This window comes from Notamacropus eugenii, chromosome 1 (assembly GCF_028372415.1).
Source record: "Notamacropus eugenii isolate mMacEug1 chromosome 1, mMacEug1.pri_v2, whole genome shotgun sequence".
In the NCBI taxonomy this organism is placed as follows: Eukaryota; Metazoa; Chordata; class Mammalia; order Diprotodontia; family Macropodidae; genus Notamacropus; species Notamacropus eugenii.
In genome coordinates, this window is record NC_092872.1 from 587,658,847 (window position 1) to 587,680,925 (window position 22,079).

The 22,079-nt window shown below is 34.7% G+C and overlaps 1 protein-coding gene across 5 annotated transcripts in view; it reads right to left on the minus strand.

The window, feature by feature from the left end:
- Positions 1–22,079, minus strand: part of TASP1 (taspase 1) — a 315,002-nt gene that overhangs the window by 174,969 nt on the left and 117,954 nt on the right. For 4 of the 5 annotated variants that reach the window (XM_072634476.1, XM_072634475.1, XM_072634474.1 and 1 more), the window contains one exon: positions 19,752–19,858. The exons of the other annotated variant lie outside the window; for it this stretch is intronic. In XM_072634476.1, the coding sequence (XP_072490577.1) occupies positions 19,752–19,858 (107 nt within the window). The remainder of the gene's footprint in view (positions 1–19,751; positions 19,859–22,079) is intronic. 5 annotated transcript variants of the gene reach the window in all.

A 22,079-nucleotide genomic window follows, 5' to 3' on the forward strand; every position in this document is an offset into this window, starting at 1 on the left:
TTGGATAAAGACACAATATTTGACAAAAAATGCTGGGGAAATTGGGGAGCAATATGGAAGAGAATGGGTATAGATCAATATATATCACATGCCAAGTTAAACTACAAATGTATATACAACTTGGACATAAAACTTGACTTATAAGCAAATTAAAGGAGTAAGGAAGAAATTGACTTTCAATTCTATGTATAGAGGAAGAGTTTATGATTAAACAAGTGATAGGATCATAGAAAAATTAAATGGAAATTTTTATTCTAAAAATTGAAAACTTTTTGCACAAATAAAATGTGGTATAAATAAGAAGGGAAATAGATGAGGATATGAACAGAAAGTTTTCAAAAGAAGAAATCCAAGCTATCAATAGCCATATTTACAAATTGCTCTAAAGCATCAATTATTAGAATAATGTAAATTAAAGCAACTATGAAGTTCTACCTCATACCTACTAGATAAGCAAAGATGATAAAGAGGAAAATGATAGATTTTTGAAAGACTGTGGGCAAAGTGACACTAGTATGTCATTGGCAGAGCTGTGCATTGGTTTGGACATTCCAAAGAGCAATTTGGAACTGTGCCCCAAAAGTTATTAAAATGTGCATTCTCTTTGATCCAACTATATCGTTTTTAAAGAGATTGAAGTAAAGGGGAGAAGGACCCAGTATTTGTAGCAGTTTTTTTCATAGTAGTCCAAAACTGGAAACTAAAGGAGTATTCAAGTATTGAAAAATTGCTAAATCAATTATTATACGAAAATAATATTATTGTACCATAAGAAATTACAAAATGGTTTCAGAGGAAACTGGGAAGAGTTCAATGAACCAATACAGAGTGAAGGAAGTAAAACAATGAGAAAAATTTACACAGCAAAATGACAGAAAGAAACATTGAATGACTTAAAATTCTGATTAATACAATGATAAACTATGAGGCCAGAGGACTGAAGATGAATCATGTCACCTCAGAATGAAACATCCATACTTAGAAATGGCCAATGCAAAAATATTTTGCTGAACCATGCTATGGGGGGATTACAGGTTATTTTGTTGTTGATATTCAATTTGAGGATGGGGTGGGAGAGAGAAAAATAATTTTTAAAAAGATAAAAGGATGAAACTAAAAGGACAACAGGTGACTATGGAATAATTCTGTCAACGGTTCTAAAAGCAAGGTATTTTCACCATTAATAACAGTGGAACCACCACATTTCTACATTTGAACCCTTAAAGCTTAACTGAAAATATGCTATATAAGAAATGACACTAAAGAAGACAAAAATAGGAAGAGTAAATAGACCAGAAGTATATACAAAAGAAATCTTTGCTCAAAGTGACACAATTTTGAAAAAACTGAAGAATTTATTTTGAACATATTTAAAAGAAAATAAATCAAGTGATCAGACCACTTCACAAATGATATCATAACCAAAATGTGGTGACCCTGAGGACAAAAATAACTTAGACCTAGATAAAAAGTTAATTTTTCATTTCTAAAAGAACATTATAAGAATACTCTATACATGCATCAATGGATACTCTAAGAAAATATAAAAAGGAAACAGGCACGCTTTCACAAAGGGTTTCAACTTCAAAGTCATACAATTGACAAAGGCATAGAGGACAAAAGATGCCATTGTGTTTATTGTTTGATTACGAAAGGCATTTGACTGGGTAGAACAAAAGGAAATCACAAAGTCTTCCCTAAAATGAGTCTCTCATGAATATGGTAAGATCATAAAAAATTTCTTGAAAGATGAAAACAGAGAGATAACTGTGCTTTGTTGATTATCGATATCAAGCAAGACCTAAGACAAGCAGGTGTAAGCTTGAGTATTTACTAATGTCATGGAGGACATCCAACAAAAAAGACCAAATGAAAGAGGGGCTAGATAGATGGTAAAGTATTCCAGATGCTTCAAGTTTGCATCATGCCCCAGAATACTACAAAATATCCTCAAGAAGTTTCAGGACCATACAAAAGAAAATCTAACAATACACAAGGAAAAAATTAAATAAACACCTTTTGTTCAGACTACAATATAACTGAATGGGAAGCCCACTGCGTTGGTCCATCAGCGCATCAAAGACAGACAGCAGACACATAGGTGGTGATTAGGCCCCAAAAGTGAATCGAAGAGAGTGGTTTATTTTGCATTTGGAATATTGTGGAGTGTTTTCAATGATAACAATTCTCCCCACTCTGGCAGAAACCACATTTTTAACATCAATATTCTTGTATACTAGAGCAGGATAATGAAATACCAAAATTTCCAAAGAATCAAAAATTGTAAGTGAACCAAAGAATGATCCAAAGATATATGACAGGAATAAAGATGGGCTACCCATACAGTTAGAGCAAGAGAACCAACTTATTTACATAAGTTCTGAAATTTGGAGGAAGTCTCCAAGGACTCTGGAATCTTTGCAGAGGATAGTAAGAACATGGACAAGAGGATACACAGGACAAGATGAGAAGGAATGGAGGCATTGGAATTTAGATTGTTGTTAGAAAGGAGAGGCTGGATTTGAACATGGGTCTTCTTGACTCCAGGCCCAGTGCTCTATCCTTAACATTATCTTGCTGTCTGGGAGAATCTTCACAGATGAGATCAGAGACACTAAGGGGTAGAAAGAGAGGAAGAAGAAGAGGTATAGGTCTTCAAGTTAGTTAGAAGTTCTAGTTCTGGTCTGTCACTCAATAATTGTTGCCATAAATAAGTATCATTGGGAGACATCTAACACAAGCTGCTTTGTTCTTTGATTGTTTTTGTGCAGAAGTATGTACACTCCATAGAGTATGCAGGATGAAAGCTATTTCTTATAATTTTTATAAAAAGAATGAGGAATTCATTCCATTATTACTAGGAGAGGCACTGACTATAAGAGAAGTTATTAGTCCTACCTACTCATTGTGATATGAAAAATGGAAATGAGGCACAAAAATAATGTAGTTAAAATCACAAGGAAAACATATACCTTGAGGAAAAAAACGTGTTTCTCTGGTGAAGTTCTCATATAAAAATTATATTCAAAACTAATTCAAATCTGTAAGACTAAGATCCATTCCCTGAAAGACAAGTGGTCAAAGGCTATGAAGAGACAATCTTCAAATGAAGAAATCCAGGCTATCAATAACTCTATGAATAAATGCTCCAAACAAAAAATAATTTGAAAAATGCAAATTCAAGCAACTCAGTTGAGTTTCCACCTCACACATATCAGATTGGCAAAGATGACAAAAAAAGAAAAATAACAAATGCTGGAGAGGCAGAGAGGGGAGGGATGCACTATTGGTCGAGTTGCAATTAGTTCAGCCATTCTGGAAAATAATTTGGGAACTATGTTCCCAAACTCCCCAAATGGTCCATACAGTTTGACTCATCAATGCTACTATTAAAAAATAGGGCTAGACCCCACAGAGGTCAAAAAAAGAAGGAAAGGGCTCATATCTACAAAAATACTTAGAGTAGCTCTTTTCATAGTAGTCAAAAATTAAGCCAAAAATTTATAGTATATTGGGATCCCCTGTAGAATGGCTAAAAAAAATTATGGCAAATGAATACAGTGGAATATTATTGCACCATTAATCATTACTAAAGAGATAGTTTCTGAAAGACGTCTACAAACTGACAGAAGGAATATTTCTATGAAATGAGCAGAACTGGAAATACAATTCACACAATGACAAAATCGTTATGGAGAAAAACTAGGAAAGCTATTAGAACTTTAATTAATGTAATGATAAACTCAAATGCGAGAGGACAGCGCTCATGTGCTACCAGAAAGGCAATGACTTAAAACATGCAGAATCATACAGTCAATGAGGAAATTTGTTTTTCTTCACTACATATATTTGTTATTGAGTTTTTTTCAACTGTTAAATGGGGAAGAGGGAAGTGGGAAACATAATACATGTAAAAAAATTTACAAAGTAAAAAATCAATTCTATTCTATAAAATGAAAAACCCATCTACCTCTATTACCTAAGGCATCTTAATAAATACTTATTGAATTTTCCTCCCACCTCCCATCAAAAAAACAAACAAAAAAAGAACTAGGGACTCTTTACTATATCTTTTGTACAAATCTTCAAAAGATACTCTCATTAAGAAGGCAATGTGTATTCAGTCAAATTTAGTTTTAATTAGGATATCCTTTAAGTCTTGGGGTTTTTTTTCCCTTATTTCAACATGCTTAATGTGTTCATCACTAAGTCACTGGAACCATGGTACTTTTACTAATTGTATGTCTTTGGGCAAATCACTTTACCTCTCCAGATCTCAGCTTCCTCATCTGTAAAATGATGGGATTAAACTCTGGTTTTAGGGGCCCCAAACTCTATTATTTATAATTAAACTATTATCTATAGTTACTATAGAAATTAACAAGAAATTATGATGCCCTTATGAGAAGGAATATTTAATTCAATATTTCAAAGATCTCTAATTTTGTTAACGAAGACACCCCTTCCACTGGCTTTGACTGAAATGTCTATAACATACTAAATGGTCCATTTGTTATTGCAACTAAAATTTTCATTATGGACAACCTCATAAGTCCTCCAAACTTAGTATGCTAGTGCTCTGATAAAAGTTATTTAACCCATCATAGGACCTCTATGGTAAAGTCCTACTTTGAATCTCATTGTTATGTGGATATAATCTATCCCTACGTCAACACTTTCTTCAGTTAAATTATCTGAGGTGCCTGATTTCCTGCTTAAGACTCTGATTATAAGGTAATAGTTAATAGGAGAGGATGGATTAACAGAGAAAACAGGTTAGTACAAGTTCATCACTGATACATGTTTGTTAGTAGCATCACACATGCCTACAAATACACTGATCATGACCATCAAGAAACTGCAGAATTTTCCATTCCACAAATGAAGAATGTATCATAACTCACTTATTTGTACTGGAATAGACAGCAGTAAATGAAAACTCAGAGCGGAGAAGAGTATAGGATGAGATTCATGATCTTTTCCCATAAGTACAGTAATGTGCATAGGACTTCCATTTGATTCAAGTGAATTCATTCAAATGATATTTCAAATCAAATGTTTATTGAGCATTTATGCATGAGGCATTGTAAAAATCATGCTTTTGCTAAATGGGGATGCCATAACACAAATACAAATCAGTCTTTAAAATTAGCTAGAAACCACTAAAATAATAATAATAACTAGTAGTAGTATAAAGATGCTTTGGTTTTTCCTTCTAAAATATATAGACACTTAATGATCTATATGTGCATTTGTTAAAAATTTCTCCCCAGAGATCTTTTTCTGCAGAAAGAGAATACTTGTTTTTACTTTCTCTAGATGAGCATGCCCCCTTGTGGGAACTTCTTGACTCCCCAGTTTGGAATGCTGTATTGAGTTTTTAATGGACATCTCTACGTGAAATTTCCAGTGATTGTTTTCTCTAAATGTTTGGAATGATTGATTTTCATATTCTCAATGTATGTAACATGTATGACTCATTAGTTATTTTGGTAATTTATACCCTCTCATCCATTATGCAAATAGCCAGAATAAGTGGTTAACACAGGCATTTTGGAAATTTAAAGTTTCAAACACATAAATGCAAACTTCAAAAACTATCATGTGGTCATAAAACATCTCACCAAACAAAATTAGTACTACAAAACATTTTGGATTTTTGTCTCATCAAAACTGTTATTAATATTTGGAGGACCTAGTTTATGGGTGCTCAATTAATAATGTTTATTCATTATCTGCTAGGAGTGCTGAAATTAAAAGAATAAGGTATAATTCCTATTTCCTTAGAAGCCTAGATAGGGATACAAACCATCATTTCCTGGTGGTAAACAAAGTGGTAAGGGGTTCCTCAGAAGTTATCTAAGCTGTTTCTTCCACAAAAGACAGGTAGTAACTGAATGTAAGCTCCTTGAGGTAAGGGACTTTCGTTTTTTGCCTTTGTATCACAGCAGCTAGCACAATGACTCACTTATTAAGTGATAGGAACTAAATATTTGTCAAATTGAACTTGGACAAACATAAAAATCCTATTCCTTGGATTTTCAGTTTGGTAGGACCTATTTGAGTTTGTGCTTCACTGTCAAAACCTTCAAGAACACAGTCACCTCCAGGTCATAAGACACCAGAGTAGCATTTTATTTAAATAAGAGACAGGAACAAATTACAATTCAAAGTAATGTTTCATAAGTCCAAGTGAGTGATTCATGAGATAAGTGCTAGAGTTCAGGGAAGAAAGAATTCAAATCTGATGAAAATGTTCAAGGAAAATGTCACAAAGAAAAGGGAATTTGAGTTGAGTGTTTAAGCATAAGTGAGAGATGAAAAGGAAACAAGGAGGCAACATACCCTAAGAGTAAGTAGAACAAGCACAGTTATAGAGGGGGCAAAAGCATAAAGCACATTCAGGGGATAAATTCAGCTTAAGCACAGTGTTCATGAGAAAGAATGATGGAAGATAAGGATAGAAAGCTAGGATAGAGATGAATAGCAAAGGGTATTTGAAGGCTGTGCTTTGTGGTCTGGACTTTATTGTGCAGGCAATGGGGAACCACGAAAGGTTTTCTGGTAGGAAAGTAAACATGATCAAAGCACTATTTTAGAAAGATTCATCTGGCATTGGTATGTGAGATGAACTAGTTTGGGGGTGGGTAAGGATGGAAGCAATGAAGCTTGTTCAACAGTTTAGTCACAGGATGTTAAAGGCCTCCGTAATCTCTCCTTTGAAAGTTGCACTTATCACAAGTTAAACTCCTATGCAAATCTGTATCTCCATCCTTGACCACTCAGAGATTCCAGTGATGGCTCTCCAACTTTCTTCCTGATGTACTTGTAAGTATGTCCCACTCTCTATCCAAAACTGATATAGTCATCATTTTCCCTAAATCTGGCCCTCCTCCTAGCTTCTGCCTTTTGTAAATGCTGCTACACTGAAGTAACCAAGTCCTACTGATATTTATGACCCTAATATCATTTGGCTGGATATCTCCTCTTTGCCAATTCCACTGTCCTACCCTAGTTCAGATCTTCATCACTCTGGCTGAACTGAAACAACAGCACAGTACCCACTACCACACAGTGTTTAATAAATACTAATAAATAAATTGACTAAGTGACTAACTTCTCTCTCTAGTCTGTTCCAGATTCAATATATGCTACATACTATAGCCACAATGACATAATGGAAAAATCGAGAACTTGGAGTCAGGAAAGACATGAGTTCAAAATCCCTCAAGGCACTAAACTTTTCTAGTCTCAGTTCTCTCATCCATAAAATGAGGGTAATAATAACCGAAGTATCTGCAGCCAGGTAGAGCAGTGGATAGAGTGCTGGGCCTAGAGTCAAAAAGACATGAGGTCAAATTCAATTTCAGACACTTTCTGTCTCAAGCATGTAACCTCCAATTCTCAAATTTAAAATGAGGATAATAATAACACCTATCTCTCAAGGTTGTTGGGAGAGGCAAATGAGATAATATTTGTACAGTGCTTAGCAAAGTGCCTGGTACAAAGAAGGATCTTAATAAGTCCTTATTCCCTTCTCTGACAAAGTTGTCTGGAACAAATGAGATAATGTATGTAAACTATAAAGAGCAAGGTACATGGTATTATCATCATCATCATCACCACCTTCACTATCATTATCCATCTTTTTACTGAAAAGTTCATTTAAAAAAATCTCCAACAGATCCCCATTGCCAACTGAATAAAGCCAAAATTCCTTGATTTACAATCTGCTTCCAACATACCTTTTGGGCTTTATTAAACATTGTTCCATTTGGCAAACTGCACATCTGAACTACTCATCATTTCCATCCCTTTCCAGATTCATGTTTGTACTGTTTCCTATGTCTGAAATGTACTTTCCCTTTCATGGCATAGTGGACAGAAAACTAATGAAAGATTCAGGAGGTTAAGTCAACAAACATTTATTAAGTGCCTACTAAGTGTCAGGCACTGTACTAAATACTGAAGATATCTAGAAAGGGGAAAACAGTACTGGCTTTCCAATCTCCTGGGGGAGACAAAGTAGAAATAGCTATGTACAAACAAGATGAGTATGGAATAAACTGAAAGTAATCTCAGAGGGAAGGCACTAGATTAAGGAAGATAGAGAAAGTCTTTGTACAGAAGATAAGATTTTAGCGGGGCCTTGAGAAATACAAGGAAAGCAGGAGGCAGAGGTGAGGGTGGAAAGCATTTCCAGTTTAAAGGATAGCCAGTGAAAGTGCAGTAAGGAGATGGAGCATCTTATTCAAAGAAAAGCAAAGAGGCCAATGTCACTGGATCAAAGAGTTCATGAAGAGGAGCAAAATGTAAGATGACTGGGAAGAAGGGAAAGGGCTAGGTTAGGAAAGGCTTTAAAAGGCAAACAGAACCCAAAGGTAACAGAAAGCAATGGGACTCTGAGTCATGGTCATACCTGCATTTTAGGAAGATCATTTTGATTGCTAAACAGAGGACAGATAGAAGTGGGGAAGGCAGATCAACCACAAGGCTATTGCTAAGTTGGTCCAAGTGGTAACAAGGGCTGTCAACAGAATGGTAGCAGTCATTGAACAGAGGGGAGATATGTGAGAGACATTAATGAAACTGTTAAAGGATTGTATATGGGAGAGGGGTGAGGATAGGGAATTTAGGTTGAAACCTAGGTTTTAAGCCTGAGCCTGAGTGATGGAGAGGATGTTAATATTCTCAACAATGATAGGGAAATTAGCAAGATAAAACGGTTTAGAGACAGCAATTCCCTTGATGTCTTAATGCCAACTAAAAAAGTGATACCACGAAGAGAAATAAGTGAGTAAGAAGAAGCAATTAAGGGGAAAAGATATCTATCTGTTTAAGGACACAATGTCCAACACGATAAAAAAGGTAAGTATAGTTTACTTTTCCATGTCTTTTGAACCCAATGATATTTTTAAGCTATTCTTAGGAACACAAAGACATCTTACAACTATTGAGATATAATAAAAAATAAGGGATTCAATGACAAACCCAAGAAGAATGGCATAACAGGTTTTCCCTTTTAACATCCTAGAGCCTGGGAGGCCTATTCAAAAACAGCAAAAAGTTTGAAAGACTAAGGTCTAAGATCATTTTTGCTGGTTACAAGCAAGGTCTATGAAAGCAGATTACCAATTTTCATACATAAAGTTCTTCTCAAAAAGGAAAGAGTCTAAGTCCATGATGAAACTGAATTGTATTTAAGCAAAAATGTGCCTACAAAAAGCAACTCCTGGTAGCAAACCCAACGGAACAAGAGTGATCTGGGGAAAATTTACTTGGGCTATGGAAACAATGGCATGGTTCAAGCCAAGTACCAAAGCAATCTTTATGTCAAGGACATCGGACAAAGAATTCCACTGACGCTTTCCCCTCAAGAATCTAGAATATGAAAACCAACTTTAAAAAACTGTTTTTATAGATATTTTTAATAATTTTTATAATAATTTAATTTAATAATTTAATTTAATATTTTTAATAATTCTGATTCTAATGGAGGAAAGTGTTAAAAGTCAGGAAGAAATATTCAAACTTGGTACTTGGTTATGTTTAATACTAAAATTTAAAATGGAAAACAACCTCTTTCTTGATCAGTTTATTACTACAAAATTTAGGTGGAGGCCTCTACAGACTGGGGCGAGAGCTAACTATGAAGATCACCAAGGAAAACTTAAGGTTACTATTACTACTGTTTGAAAATAAAATCAGCTGCTGGTTTTAACACAGAACATCTACACTCATGCCCCCTTGAACTGTAAGAAAAAGGGTTGCTGCCAATACATTTAAGACAGATTCAGAAATAAAACTAGGGAAAATTATTCTGAATCCTTTCCTCTGAATTCATGTAACTACATAAAATATTTTAAGTAATAAAGACATCACAAAAGTTACTAAAAAACTATTCATTTATATCCTGTACATAATGTAAACCACCTCTAGTACTCTAACAAGACTGAGTTCTTGTCTCAATGTCTTCCTTGAACAATGGCCGAAAGTTTAAAAAACAAAACATTTTTATACTGTCAAGTGGCATTATAAATCAATAGTTCTACTACAAAACTACTTTATTTTAAGATATCAGGATATGCTACTATCCATATATTACAATATGAAATACTGTAAAACTGTAATAGGTTGGAATTCTGGCACCTCAATTAACAATGTCATTTACTTATCGGCTAAAAATCTGTAAAGATAGCACAAAGACATCTAGTAATGGAAATTAGTCATTTCTATGCATGGCAAAGGTACTTTTGAAACAAAGGCAGGTATTTATATTTTAAAGGCAAGTAAAGTTCATAAAACATGATTTAAATTTTTTTTAAATCATGCAAACGCCAACAATAATAAGTTAACTATACGGCTAATATTTTCAGATATTCTCAGACAGCAAAATACTTAAAATGGAAAAAAGGCAGTCAAACTGAAAGTTTTGTTTTTGCTCAATTGTTTACTGCTCGTTAGCCTTCTCCCCAGGGAAGACCACAAAAACTCTGGGTTAGAGTGTTATTCAATTTCTGAAATATACTAATTATCCTTTTGCATGCATATATTCACAGATACAAGTACAAATGGAAAAAAATATCTGAGAGAAATACATTGGTATTTTTGTGTATGTGTTTTCTTTGATCTTAACCTACCTCTCACCCAAAAAGTACAGTGATTTAGTATGATACACTTAAGTGTTTACATAATAATTTCAAGATGGAGGATAAAAGAAAAAATTTGTTACCCACAATATACTTCAAAAGAACTGAATATATTTATAAGAAGCACACAAAGCAAGACTCAACATTTTCCCTTCTAAAGCATGTGGCCAATTTGGTTTGCCCCTATGTGGTAGCTAAGGAACATAAAATTAGAAGTTGCTGCATCCTTTTAGAGTGGTTTTGAACACATACTCCTATGCCAAATAATCAAAAGCATTGAGAAGATCTTAAATTTTGTTCACTGGAAATTGATGAGTGAAAAAAAAAATCTTCTAATGGAAATGACTTGATTTATCTTTAATTCTCATATCCTCCCTGTGTGTCTCTCTGTCTCTGTCTCTGTCTCTTTTTCTCTCTCTGCCTCCCTCCCTTTCTTTGTTCCCATCTCTCCCCCTCCCTCCCTCTCACACACAAGTTTAGATTAAAAAAACTTTATTCAATTAATTAAAACACTATTTCATAGAATTCATAGAATTTATATGAATTTTATGTACATTAAACTGAAATCAATAGCTACTAAAAAGGGGGGAAGGGAAGGAAACAAACACTTATTAAGTGACTACTATGATTTTACAAATATTATCACATTTAATCCTTATAACCCTGGAAGGCAGGTGCTCTTTTGACCCTAATTTTATAGTTGAGGGAGTTGAGGCAAACATAAGGTATGTGACTTTTCCAGAGCTACACAGCTAGTAAGAATCTGAGATAGAAATAGGATTAACTCCTCAAGTCTTCCTGATACCCAACCTAGTATTCTATCTATTATGCCACCTAGCTACTGTCATTTTTGAAAAATTGGTAAAATTGGGGGTGCAGGTGAAGAAATGCTTAAAATCTCCAAAATGTAACAAATAGACAATGTCCCTCCAACCACTTTCAAATGATATAAAAATAAAACCACTTTTTTCCAAGTCATATTCAAAGGCAGCTTTCTAAAATTTATATTAAGTATATGTTTTGACATTTATTTGATTTCAGTTTTGTTTTTCAATAAAAGGAGTTCCTTTCTAATTTACCCTGGGTCAATGGGAAAGCCTCAAAGGACAGTAGTTGGTGAGATAAATTTTTCAATCAATCAACAAGCATTTATTAAATGCTTATTTTGTTTCAAAAGTGAAGGAGATAAAAAGTAAAAGGAATTATAGTTCCTGCCCTGAAAAAGCTTACATGCTAATGAGAGAGATAACATATACATTCAGTGAATCTTCAACATTCATGCATCTAACTTTCCTGACTTCTAACACTCTTATGATTTTATTAGTAACCTCATTTTCAGTTTTGCATCAGCAACAATGTTTGAAGATATACACAGGATAGAAAAAATGAGAAGCATGATGCTCAATGAGTATTTTGCCTTCCCCACTATCTGTGCCATACCTGCATGAAGTGGAGCCTAGAGGAGCCCATCCTGGGCCCTGGAGCAGCATGGCCTGCCCCTCTATTGCACCTCGCTGGGAGTAGCCAATCTGCCTTGCATGGGACTTTTTACATCACTGTCCCTGACTCTCCCCCATCCCATCCTGTGCACCTCTCCTCTCCTCAGAATTTTATGGGTACTGTGTAAGGAAAAGTACATGTTATAAGAACTAGAGTTTTGTTATAAAGAATTATATGCAGAAAAGTACATTTTCAGTGATCTCTAGTGAAAGATTACAGTTTTTAGTGATCACAGGAACCTAACCCCCTATTTCCCATAGGGGATCAACATTTGTGTTTTTTTACTTTCAGGCCATTTTTTAGGAACATTACCCCTGTGAAAGTTGAGGACTAATTGTACATAGGCACAAACAAGATCCACAAAAAGCTAATACAAGGTAAATCTTAAGGAAAGGTACAAGCAGCTCAGGAGATTGAAAAATGCCTTCTGCAGAAGGTGCCATTAGAGTTGAGACCTGAAGGAAAGGATTTCATTCAGGGAGAATGGCCAATTAAAAGGTGCAGGGACAGGAGGTGGAGTGGTCCAGATAAAGAACAGCAAGCAAGCTGGAAAGGTTAGATCCCAGAGTGTTCAGAGGAGAGTGAAGTGTAAGAAAACTGGAAAGGTAGGAAGAGATCAGACTATGTGGATCTTTAAATGCCAGAGGATATTTTCTTTGATTCCTACAAATGAGAGGGAACCACTGAACTTATTGAATGGAAAAGTCAGATATGTAATCTAGGAAAATTTCCTTGGCAGATATGTGGAGGATAATTGGGAGTGGGCTGAAATTTGACCCAAGGAGACAAATTAGGTTATTGCAGTAGTCTAAGAAGGAGGTGACAAATGCCAGAACTTACATTTGTAGGGAGGAGACACAGGCAAAGAGATATTAGACATTAAAAATGACAAGATGTGGCAACTGACCGTACATGTGGGGTCAGTTACAATGAGGAGTTGAAGATGAGGCTAAGTTTGGGTGACTAGAAGGATGATGGTTTCCTCAACAATAATGAGGATGTTTGGGAGGGAGGTGGGGTTTTTTGAGGGTTTTTTTTGGAAGCCAGGAGAAAGTTTTGCTTTCTATAAGTTCAATTTGAAATGTCTATGAATATTCAGTTATAGAAAGAAAAGAGAACAGGGTTCAGGACTTGAGCCTTGAGGGGCACCAACAGTTAATAGTGATGATGGATGAAGTTTCCATAAAGGAGACCAAAAAGAAAGGAGAGAGTAGAGAAACAAGAAACAGCAGTGTCATTCCAAAACAAATAAAAATGATAACATTTCTTTTAAGTTGTTTCCAGGGACTATGAAACATAACCATTGTGAAATAACACTCCACAGAAAATACCGCTAAATCATGAAAACCACCTTACTAATGGATAAAGCTATGTTTTTTCTCAATTAAAAATGAAAAAGCTATTGTAAGCTCTCTGAAAACAAGGACCATTTACTACTTATCTTCCTGTCAGTCTCCTCACATGTCATCTAGTATATTGTGCACACAGAAAACAATCAATGTTTCATGATCTCCTTATTTATTTGTGTCTTAAAAGTGTGGTCCTGGTTAGTGACTAGTCACAGATACAGTATCATTTCATGATCCAACTACTAATTTTGAATCCCATGACAAACTATACATATATGTCTTAGCATAGTGTTAAACACACGATGACAGATAGTAGCATTACTTTGTACACAATGACCAAATCACATGCATCAGCAACTACTCAAAATAAAGATACATGACTTTGAATCATGTTTCTTTTTGTGATTAACCCATGTTTTAAAAAATACAACTTTGTACATAAAAGAAGAACAACCTGCAACATAAAGCTTGGAAGAGAGAGAAAGCACATTTATTATTTTATAACAGATTTTGTCAACATTGAAAAATGAAAGTTGTCTGAACAATTCTATACAAAAAAAGTGCACAGAACTCAAGGAAAGCTAATAATAGCAAATATGTAGAAAAATACAATTGAGGTAAAATAATACTAAATAATACTTGGAATATTGAATACTCTTCTTTTGAAAGGAGTTCTACGCAGACCAAAATATACAATGTTCATCTTTTCAAACAGTACAGAACTCCTTTATATATATTTAAGGACAAGTCATTGTTACTCATCTGAAACTTTCATATTCCTTACATTCCAGTCTAGTATTTCAAAATACTTCAGACTAAATTATTTCATGAGAAAATTGAATTTTAGCTGAACTTTCATATTCAATCATGAACACCGTATCACTCTAAATGAGTTCTTCAAAGTTCAGTTTGACTGATGATATAATGAAATAAATGGCTTGGAGGCATTATTGTTTGTGAACCAACACAAATCCTTTGATCTACAAAAAGAAAACTATACTTCATTTTGAGAAAATCTTAGAGTGAATATGAATATTGGTAAAGTAACAACAGAAAAGTTCCAACTACACACAAATACAGGCAATATTCAACAGTCCCTGTCAGCTCTCCACATCTGTATCTCGCAGATATGCCTCTACTATTGCTTCTCAGTCTTTTCTGTGGCAGCAGATAAGCTCTACTTAAGATCCAAGTGTCTGGCATACTTACTCCCCTATCTTCTGATTTTAATTTGAACTTCAATCACTAAATTAAGATAGCTATCTAAATTTCAATTCAATTCAGGAAAAAATTTATATGCAAAATTGACATGGGATGTATGAGGGCATGAGGGGTAGAGGAAACAGAAACTCTTAATCTAAATTTGCATGCCTACTTCTTTTCAAGTGAGTCCACATAGCCAAAGTCCATGAATTCTCTTAGGCTAGCTCTAACCAGCTCTTAATCAAAAGTGTTATTCTTCATGTATATAGAAAATCAAAATAACCACTATTTGAAACACTTAGAATAATATGAACAATTTCTTAAATAAGAGTACTGCTTTTAACTTTCCCAAAGGGAAAAGATTCATACTCCATGTTAGAAGTGCCTAATAGTCATGGGGAAAAGGGTTTGAGAGTGCATGTCCCACCATAATAGGCCAGGTTAGCCTCAAAGTTCAGTTGGTAGAATATAATTGACTTTTGGGGACAGCTGTCCTGCAGGATAATAGGAAATACAGAATGACACTTAAAGAATGTAGATCTAAAGTAACTTAACCTTAAATCCAATCCAGATGAAATATGAATTGTTTCTTTGCATTTCAAGGTATACACTTGACATTTGAAATACAGACCATGTGAAAGAGAATAATAAGTCAGTTAATAAATCATCCTTTGTTTACAATTCAAAGAAACGTATGGTTTCTTTTTTAATTCTAACATCTTGTGCCTTGATTACAGGCCATTAGTGAGAATTAATAAATAAAACTATGCTTACATTCCACAAATGTTTGAATTCCACAATCCTTACAATTCACACTTGAGAGCCAAGGTCAATCAACTATTTGAAATGGAAACAGTTCTGATCAAGGAATAAATGACAAATGAATTAACATTTCATCTTTGGAATTCAAGTATACACAAGCAAAAATCATGAATTTGTTCATTATTCCATGTGGTGGGTAACCATACACACACACACACACACACACACACACACACACACACACACACACACACTCAAATGGTAACTCTACCATTTCTAGACTTTATAAACACAGAACGTAGTGCAATGTGGAACACCCACAGAAAATGAAAAAGTCATTGATTTAAAGGGTTGCTGAGTAACACAAAAGTAAATTCTACTTTCACTGAATATGTTAATCCAATTTAAGTCAAGTCAACAAGCATTTATTAAGTATTTCCTATGAACAAGTCACCCTGTTAGATGCTAGAAATATAAAAAGAAAACTGAAAAACAGAATCTGAATAGTGGATATCTCATGTAAAACCAATAGGTACATGCAAGATGAATTGAGGAGGAAAAGTTTCCAGAAAGAATAGTAAAGGGTTCACAGAGCTGAATCCAGAAGGAAACTAGGGATTCTGATAATGATAAGCAGAATTGAGGGGGTATTTTATGCATCACTGTAATGTTTTCAAATATATCCTCCTTTAATTAAGCCTCACAACTACCTCATGAAGTAAATGCTGTTCTTATCCTCATTTTATAGATGAGAAAACTGAGGCTCATAAAGGTTGTGTTACTTGATCACATAAGTAGCTACTGCTACTACAGTTACTACTGCTGTTACTACCACTACCACAAATACTATTACTACTACTACAATTACTAATACTGCCACTATGAAACAGAAATGAATTGAGAATATAGCAAAAAATGTAAGAAGAATTCCAATAAGATGGTCAAAGCAACATTAAAAACAAAAGAAAGTAACATACATTTACTATATTATCAAGCTTCAGAATGCATCATTTAAAATAATTCTTTTTCACATTTGTACTGGGAATATAAATATAACAGAGAAGATACATACTGAGATATTATTGGAAAAGGAGGGGCACATATACTAGCATTCTAAATGTGGAATTGAATTTTTTACCTCTTCACCTTCCCTCTAAGCAGATTTTACATGCATTCAAGAACAAGGCACAGGAATAAAACAGAGACACAAATTAGGAAATATTTAGCACATGGCAATCACCCCATGGTCTTCTACTATCACTCGTCCCGTTCCTGAAAATATGTATGCCTTGAAATCACCACATTAAACCCAGGTTTAAATGTTAATTAACCATTTTGTTTTTCATTTTGTCAGATTTACTCTCAATGTTTAAAATACAACGACTCCATTGACTTCCTAATTGTTTTTCTTTTTATAATATTGTAATATTGTTGTCATCTCACAATTTTTATGGTGCTCAAAAATAGCATGCTGCTAGGCACATAATTTAATAAATGATTCTTGACTCTGTGAGGGGAGAGGAGAAAGCATACAGGGGAAATTTAAGTGAAAAACAAAAGACCTATTTTTTTTATGAACTTGATTTTATTTTAACTACAAAGGTGGGTTAAGGATCAAATAGAGAATATTTGTATTTTTAGAAGATCAATAATTAGTTTTTTCCCACCACTTTCCCAAATAGTGCAAAATTTTCTACTCAATTATAGCTGACAATTTCCAAATAAGAGTTAAGATACAGATAAAAAAAACAGCTCACATTTAAATATAGCTTTGAACCTTATAAATTGCTTTCCTTACAGCCATGCTGTGAGGTAAGTGGTGATACAAGTGATACAAATCATTCATAGTCTATAGATGAGGAATTTTTCCTCAGAGAAACTTGCTCACAGACCCATAACTAATAAGTTACAAGCTCAAACTAAGAATTTGTTACTTACAAAACTCATGCTCTTCCCATTATACCATGTACCACAACACTGATAATTTCATCAACTTACTTTGTCTTTATACAACTAAAATTCTACTCCAGTGTCTCATCATAACATTTTTTTGGTTAAGAACCAACCTAAGTTCCTGAAATTTTCACACAGATGGATGGGTTAGATCAATGGATAGAGACAGATGAATGTTTAGATCTGTATTTATAGTAATGGATATATATATATATGTACATATGTATACATACACATACATATATACACTTGCACAAATACATGTATATAATACATATATATGTTTGGTTTTTAACAATTTATGAGAAATATTTATTAAGGTGGGAGGTGGTAGTAATTTGCAAAGTAACCACCCAGATGAAATCAAAGATTTTGTGGAATATTTAATGCAATAGTCAAATACAATTAATATTTATAATCAGTGGTATTGGGATGGAGATATTACAGGTAAGTAACAAAGACCAATAATACACACTAAGGTTTCCTGATTAATCCAATGTTGACTCCTTTACTCTTCATCACGTCTAGATTTACAGTCTTTTCGCATGATACTAATTTGTACTCATTCACAGGTTATTTTTTATTTGTCCTGAAAACACGTTTCAGCATATCATCAATTGAAGTAAAAGTTATTTGAAAAGAAGTTGTAAGAAGAGAGCATAGTTTAATGGAAAGAGCACCAGACTTGAAGGAGGAAGCCCAGGGTTCAAATCTTGCTTTGAGCACCCGTGTTAACCTAGGAAAGTTATCCAGTTTTCCTGATCCACATCTGGCCACTCAACCAAGATGGCTCTGAAGGAGCTGGTGACTTTGTACAGCCCTCCCTCATTCAAATCAAATTCAATTGCAAGTCATGTCATCATCTCTCTGATATCATGTTTCTCTTCAAGAACGAAAGACAAACCATAACCTGTGAGTAGTGCAAGCTGCACAAATGGAAACCCAGATAGTCAATTCCAGTTGGGCAACTCACCTCATACTCCTCTCATGCCTTTACCTGAGGGCATTCTGCCCAAAGGAAGGTAAATTTTGATAGCTGAGACCTACCTAGTTAACTTGGGGTTTACTGCCTAAGTTTCTTTCTCGAAGACCAAGCCATAAACCCAATTTACTCATTGGATCTCATTGATTAGATAACAATAGGTACCAGCCCAAGCATCACTCAGTGGTTATTTGGGGGGCACTCCTGGCTCAGAGTGAATGTAAATTATAAATGTTTCTCTTTGGTTCAGCAGCCCTAAGGGTCTTCCCCTCCCAGTTTTATTTTTATTTTTTGATTGAAGAGGCCATCCCTAGACTCACTTCTTAAAGAGGCCTATTCACTGAATGAGCATTATCTCACACAAAGTGAGAACTTGAAAAGACCTTAGCTTAAAAAGGCCAAGGTCTCTCATTGCATCTCCATGCTGGGCCATTTCCAGCCATCCTGATCAATATCAGGCCACTGGGTCCAGATGCCTCTGGAGGAGAAGGTGAGGCTGGTGACCGTGCACAGCCCTCCCTCACTCAGATCAAAGTCAAGTGCAAGATATGTACTCATCTCCCTGTTGTCATGGTCCTCTTTGAGAACAAAGGACAAACCAGAACCACACAAGCTGCGCCTCCTAACTTCCTCATTTCCATGGAGTACACCAACAGTCACTCAGGTTTACCACACTGGATCCATCCTTGACACTTCGGTCTTCCTCATCCTCCACGTTCAATAAGACGCAAAGTCTTGAGGTCACTTCCACATCTAAACATTTGTCTTCTCCCTGCATGCCAAATATTGTAGGCCTACTTGCTGTTCCCTGTACAAGACATGCTATCCCCCGCCTTTGCGCTAGTTGTCTTCCATTCCTGAAATACTTTCCCTCTTCATATCTGCATCTGGAGAACTCTATCTCTATTTTCCAGGCTTAGCCCAAGTGGCACCTGCTACAAAAAGCCTTCTCTATCTCCCAAAAAATTACTTCATATTTACTTTGCATATATCTATGCCTACTCATTTCTGGATATGCTGTTTTCCCCTGTCAGTACATAAACTCTCGAAAAGCAGGGGATTATTGTGTACCCCTAGCACATAACACGGTGCCTAGTACATAACTGGTACTTAAAAATGCTTGTTGAATTGTATAGAAATAAGTATGCACTAATATTCAGAAACTACACAAAAATATACAAAGTACATATATAAGGTACTGTACCTTATATTACTTACAAACATTAGTTCAAGTGCCTAGTGAAATGTGAGCTCTAAGAAAGATAAGAAATGTAAATACCCCTTAAAATATTTCACAATAATTATACTTGTAATTTATACAGTAAGTTATACTTGTTTCAAACACCTCCTAACCTTTTCACTTGATTGTCTTCTTTTCTTTAGTTGAATGAGATCTGTTTCCACCCTTTCTGCCAGCTCTAACTTCCTCTTGTTTCTTTTAAAGGCTGCTAGACTGAATCCTATAAAAATATTAAAAGCATATTAAAATTATTTTTAAAGAATGGTAAATTACTCAAAGCTAAAGAAAAGATACTGGTTATTTGGAAACATTACACTTCTAGAAATATTGCCCTCCACTGTATTCTGACTAAATAAATAACATATAGATTTTATTCAGTTGTTTTTTTTTTACCCATAAGGATTTTTCAGTCTCAATAACATTTCCACAAATTAAGGAATAACTTTTACAAAGGAGATACAAAAGTGAATCTACCTCCTGACATAATATTATCCTGAAGTGACTGATGACTGAAATTAGAATTTAGTTCTCCAAGCACTTCTGTAGTTCTTTATCCCAAAAAACCAGTCTTTCCAACCCTATCCTTTCTCATGTTTTTGACAATCTAGAATATCTTTCGAAACAAAGACCATCATATCCTGATTTTCTTTTTTCTGTCAAGAGCACCAATACCTTTCCAGTCACTTGGGTTTTGAACTTTGTTACCATCCTTGATATTTCTCTTTCCTTCCCTTAGCCCCACAAAGCTAATCAGTGCTGTTTTGTCCAGTTACCCTCAAAAGCATAATTCACATCCATACCACCTCTCCAGTCACACCAGTCACCCCAGTTCAGGACTCTATTGTCTGTGCTTATCATCACCTGGACTATTACAATAGTCCTTCACAATCTGGCTGCTGCCATACTTATTTTCCATACTTTCCATACTTCTTTCACAACACTCACTTTTACACATTTGAAGCTTCAGCTATACTGACTACTTGTTATTCCCTGTACAAGACATGCCAATCCCCACTTTGTCCTTTTGCACATGCTGCCTTTGTGCCTGGAATGTTTTCCCAATTTTGGGGAGTCCCTATTTCCTTTCAAGTCCCTAGCTCAAGTACTACCTCTTATGCAAATCCTGTCCAGATTTCTCTGATTGTTACTGTTCTCTCCTAAAAATAGTTACTTTGTCTTCTGGGTATACATGCTGCTTGCTCCCAGTAGAAGACAAGGTTCTTCAAGGAAAAGAACTGTTCTTAGTGTTTCTTTATATCTTCAGTAGCTAACATAGTGGCATATAGCAGGGCTCAATAAGTACCAGTTAAATTGAATAGACCATAATTATACTATCTCTAAAAACAATATGTTCTGAAAAGAAAATACACACCAATGACAATAAAAGAGACTGTTTGGAAAATTTCTTAAGTCAAAAGTAAAATGCTGGTCTTTAGATACTAAAACATGAAAAAATGTTGATTGATGTGACTTATCCTTTGTGAGTTAAGAGAGATGAAAAGAAAGATGTCTCTTTTAGAAGTTAGGGAGGTATTCATTTTTATCTTTGTAAATTCTATTTTGTACACTATAATCTATAAAAATCAAATATTAAAAAGCTTGAAAAGTGCATAGTGAGTTTTTTTCCAAACATAACAATAAAAATAAAAAAGTTTCTCAATCAAAAATGGTACTCATGAAACCATATGAAAACTAAGATCTCTATTTTTTAAAGGGAAGAAACAATTGGGAATAGTTGTTATTGGAAAGTGACTTGTTGTGTCCAAACAAAACATAGCCATAAAAAAGTTTAACAGACTTCTGTCGTATACTTGCCATAATAAATGTATGATGAAATTCTCATTTCACATTATTCAGTCAGCAATTACAGTGTCTGCTGTGTGAAATATTAGAATAAAATAATTTTCTCCCCAGCCTCCTTCATCTAAGGAGTCAAAGACTGTTCATAAGAATGGACTTTATAATACAAATCTAAACTCAACATAGATTAATACCTCAGGAAAAACCACATGCACTGTAGTAGGGACTAAATGTTTGTCAAATTTGTTGAAGGGAATACAAGGCAATGTTATGAGAAATACAAAATAAGATTAATTCAGATGAGACCAACTTTGTCAAGTGAATTGTTAAATCAATATAAACAAGCTAGTAAAATGAAAAGAATAATATATAACGGCATCAACCAATTAATCATACTTTATTAAGGGCCAATTATTAGCCAGACACTGTGCTAAGATTTAGGGATACAAAATGAGGAAAGGTAGTCCTTGCCCTCAAGGAGCTTACAATTAAATGGGGGGGACAAAGTGAAAACAACTAAATCTATCTAAGGAAATAATTAAGCCCTTATAATTTTCATGAAATAATAGACAACTTTCACTGAGTGAAAGTGCAACCAGTACTGGAAGAGTGGTCAGGCATGACACAGCAGAAGGGAGTTA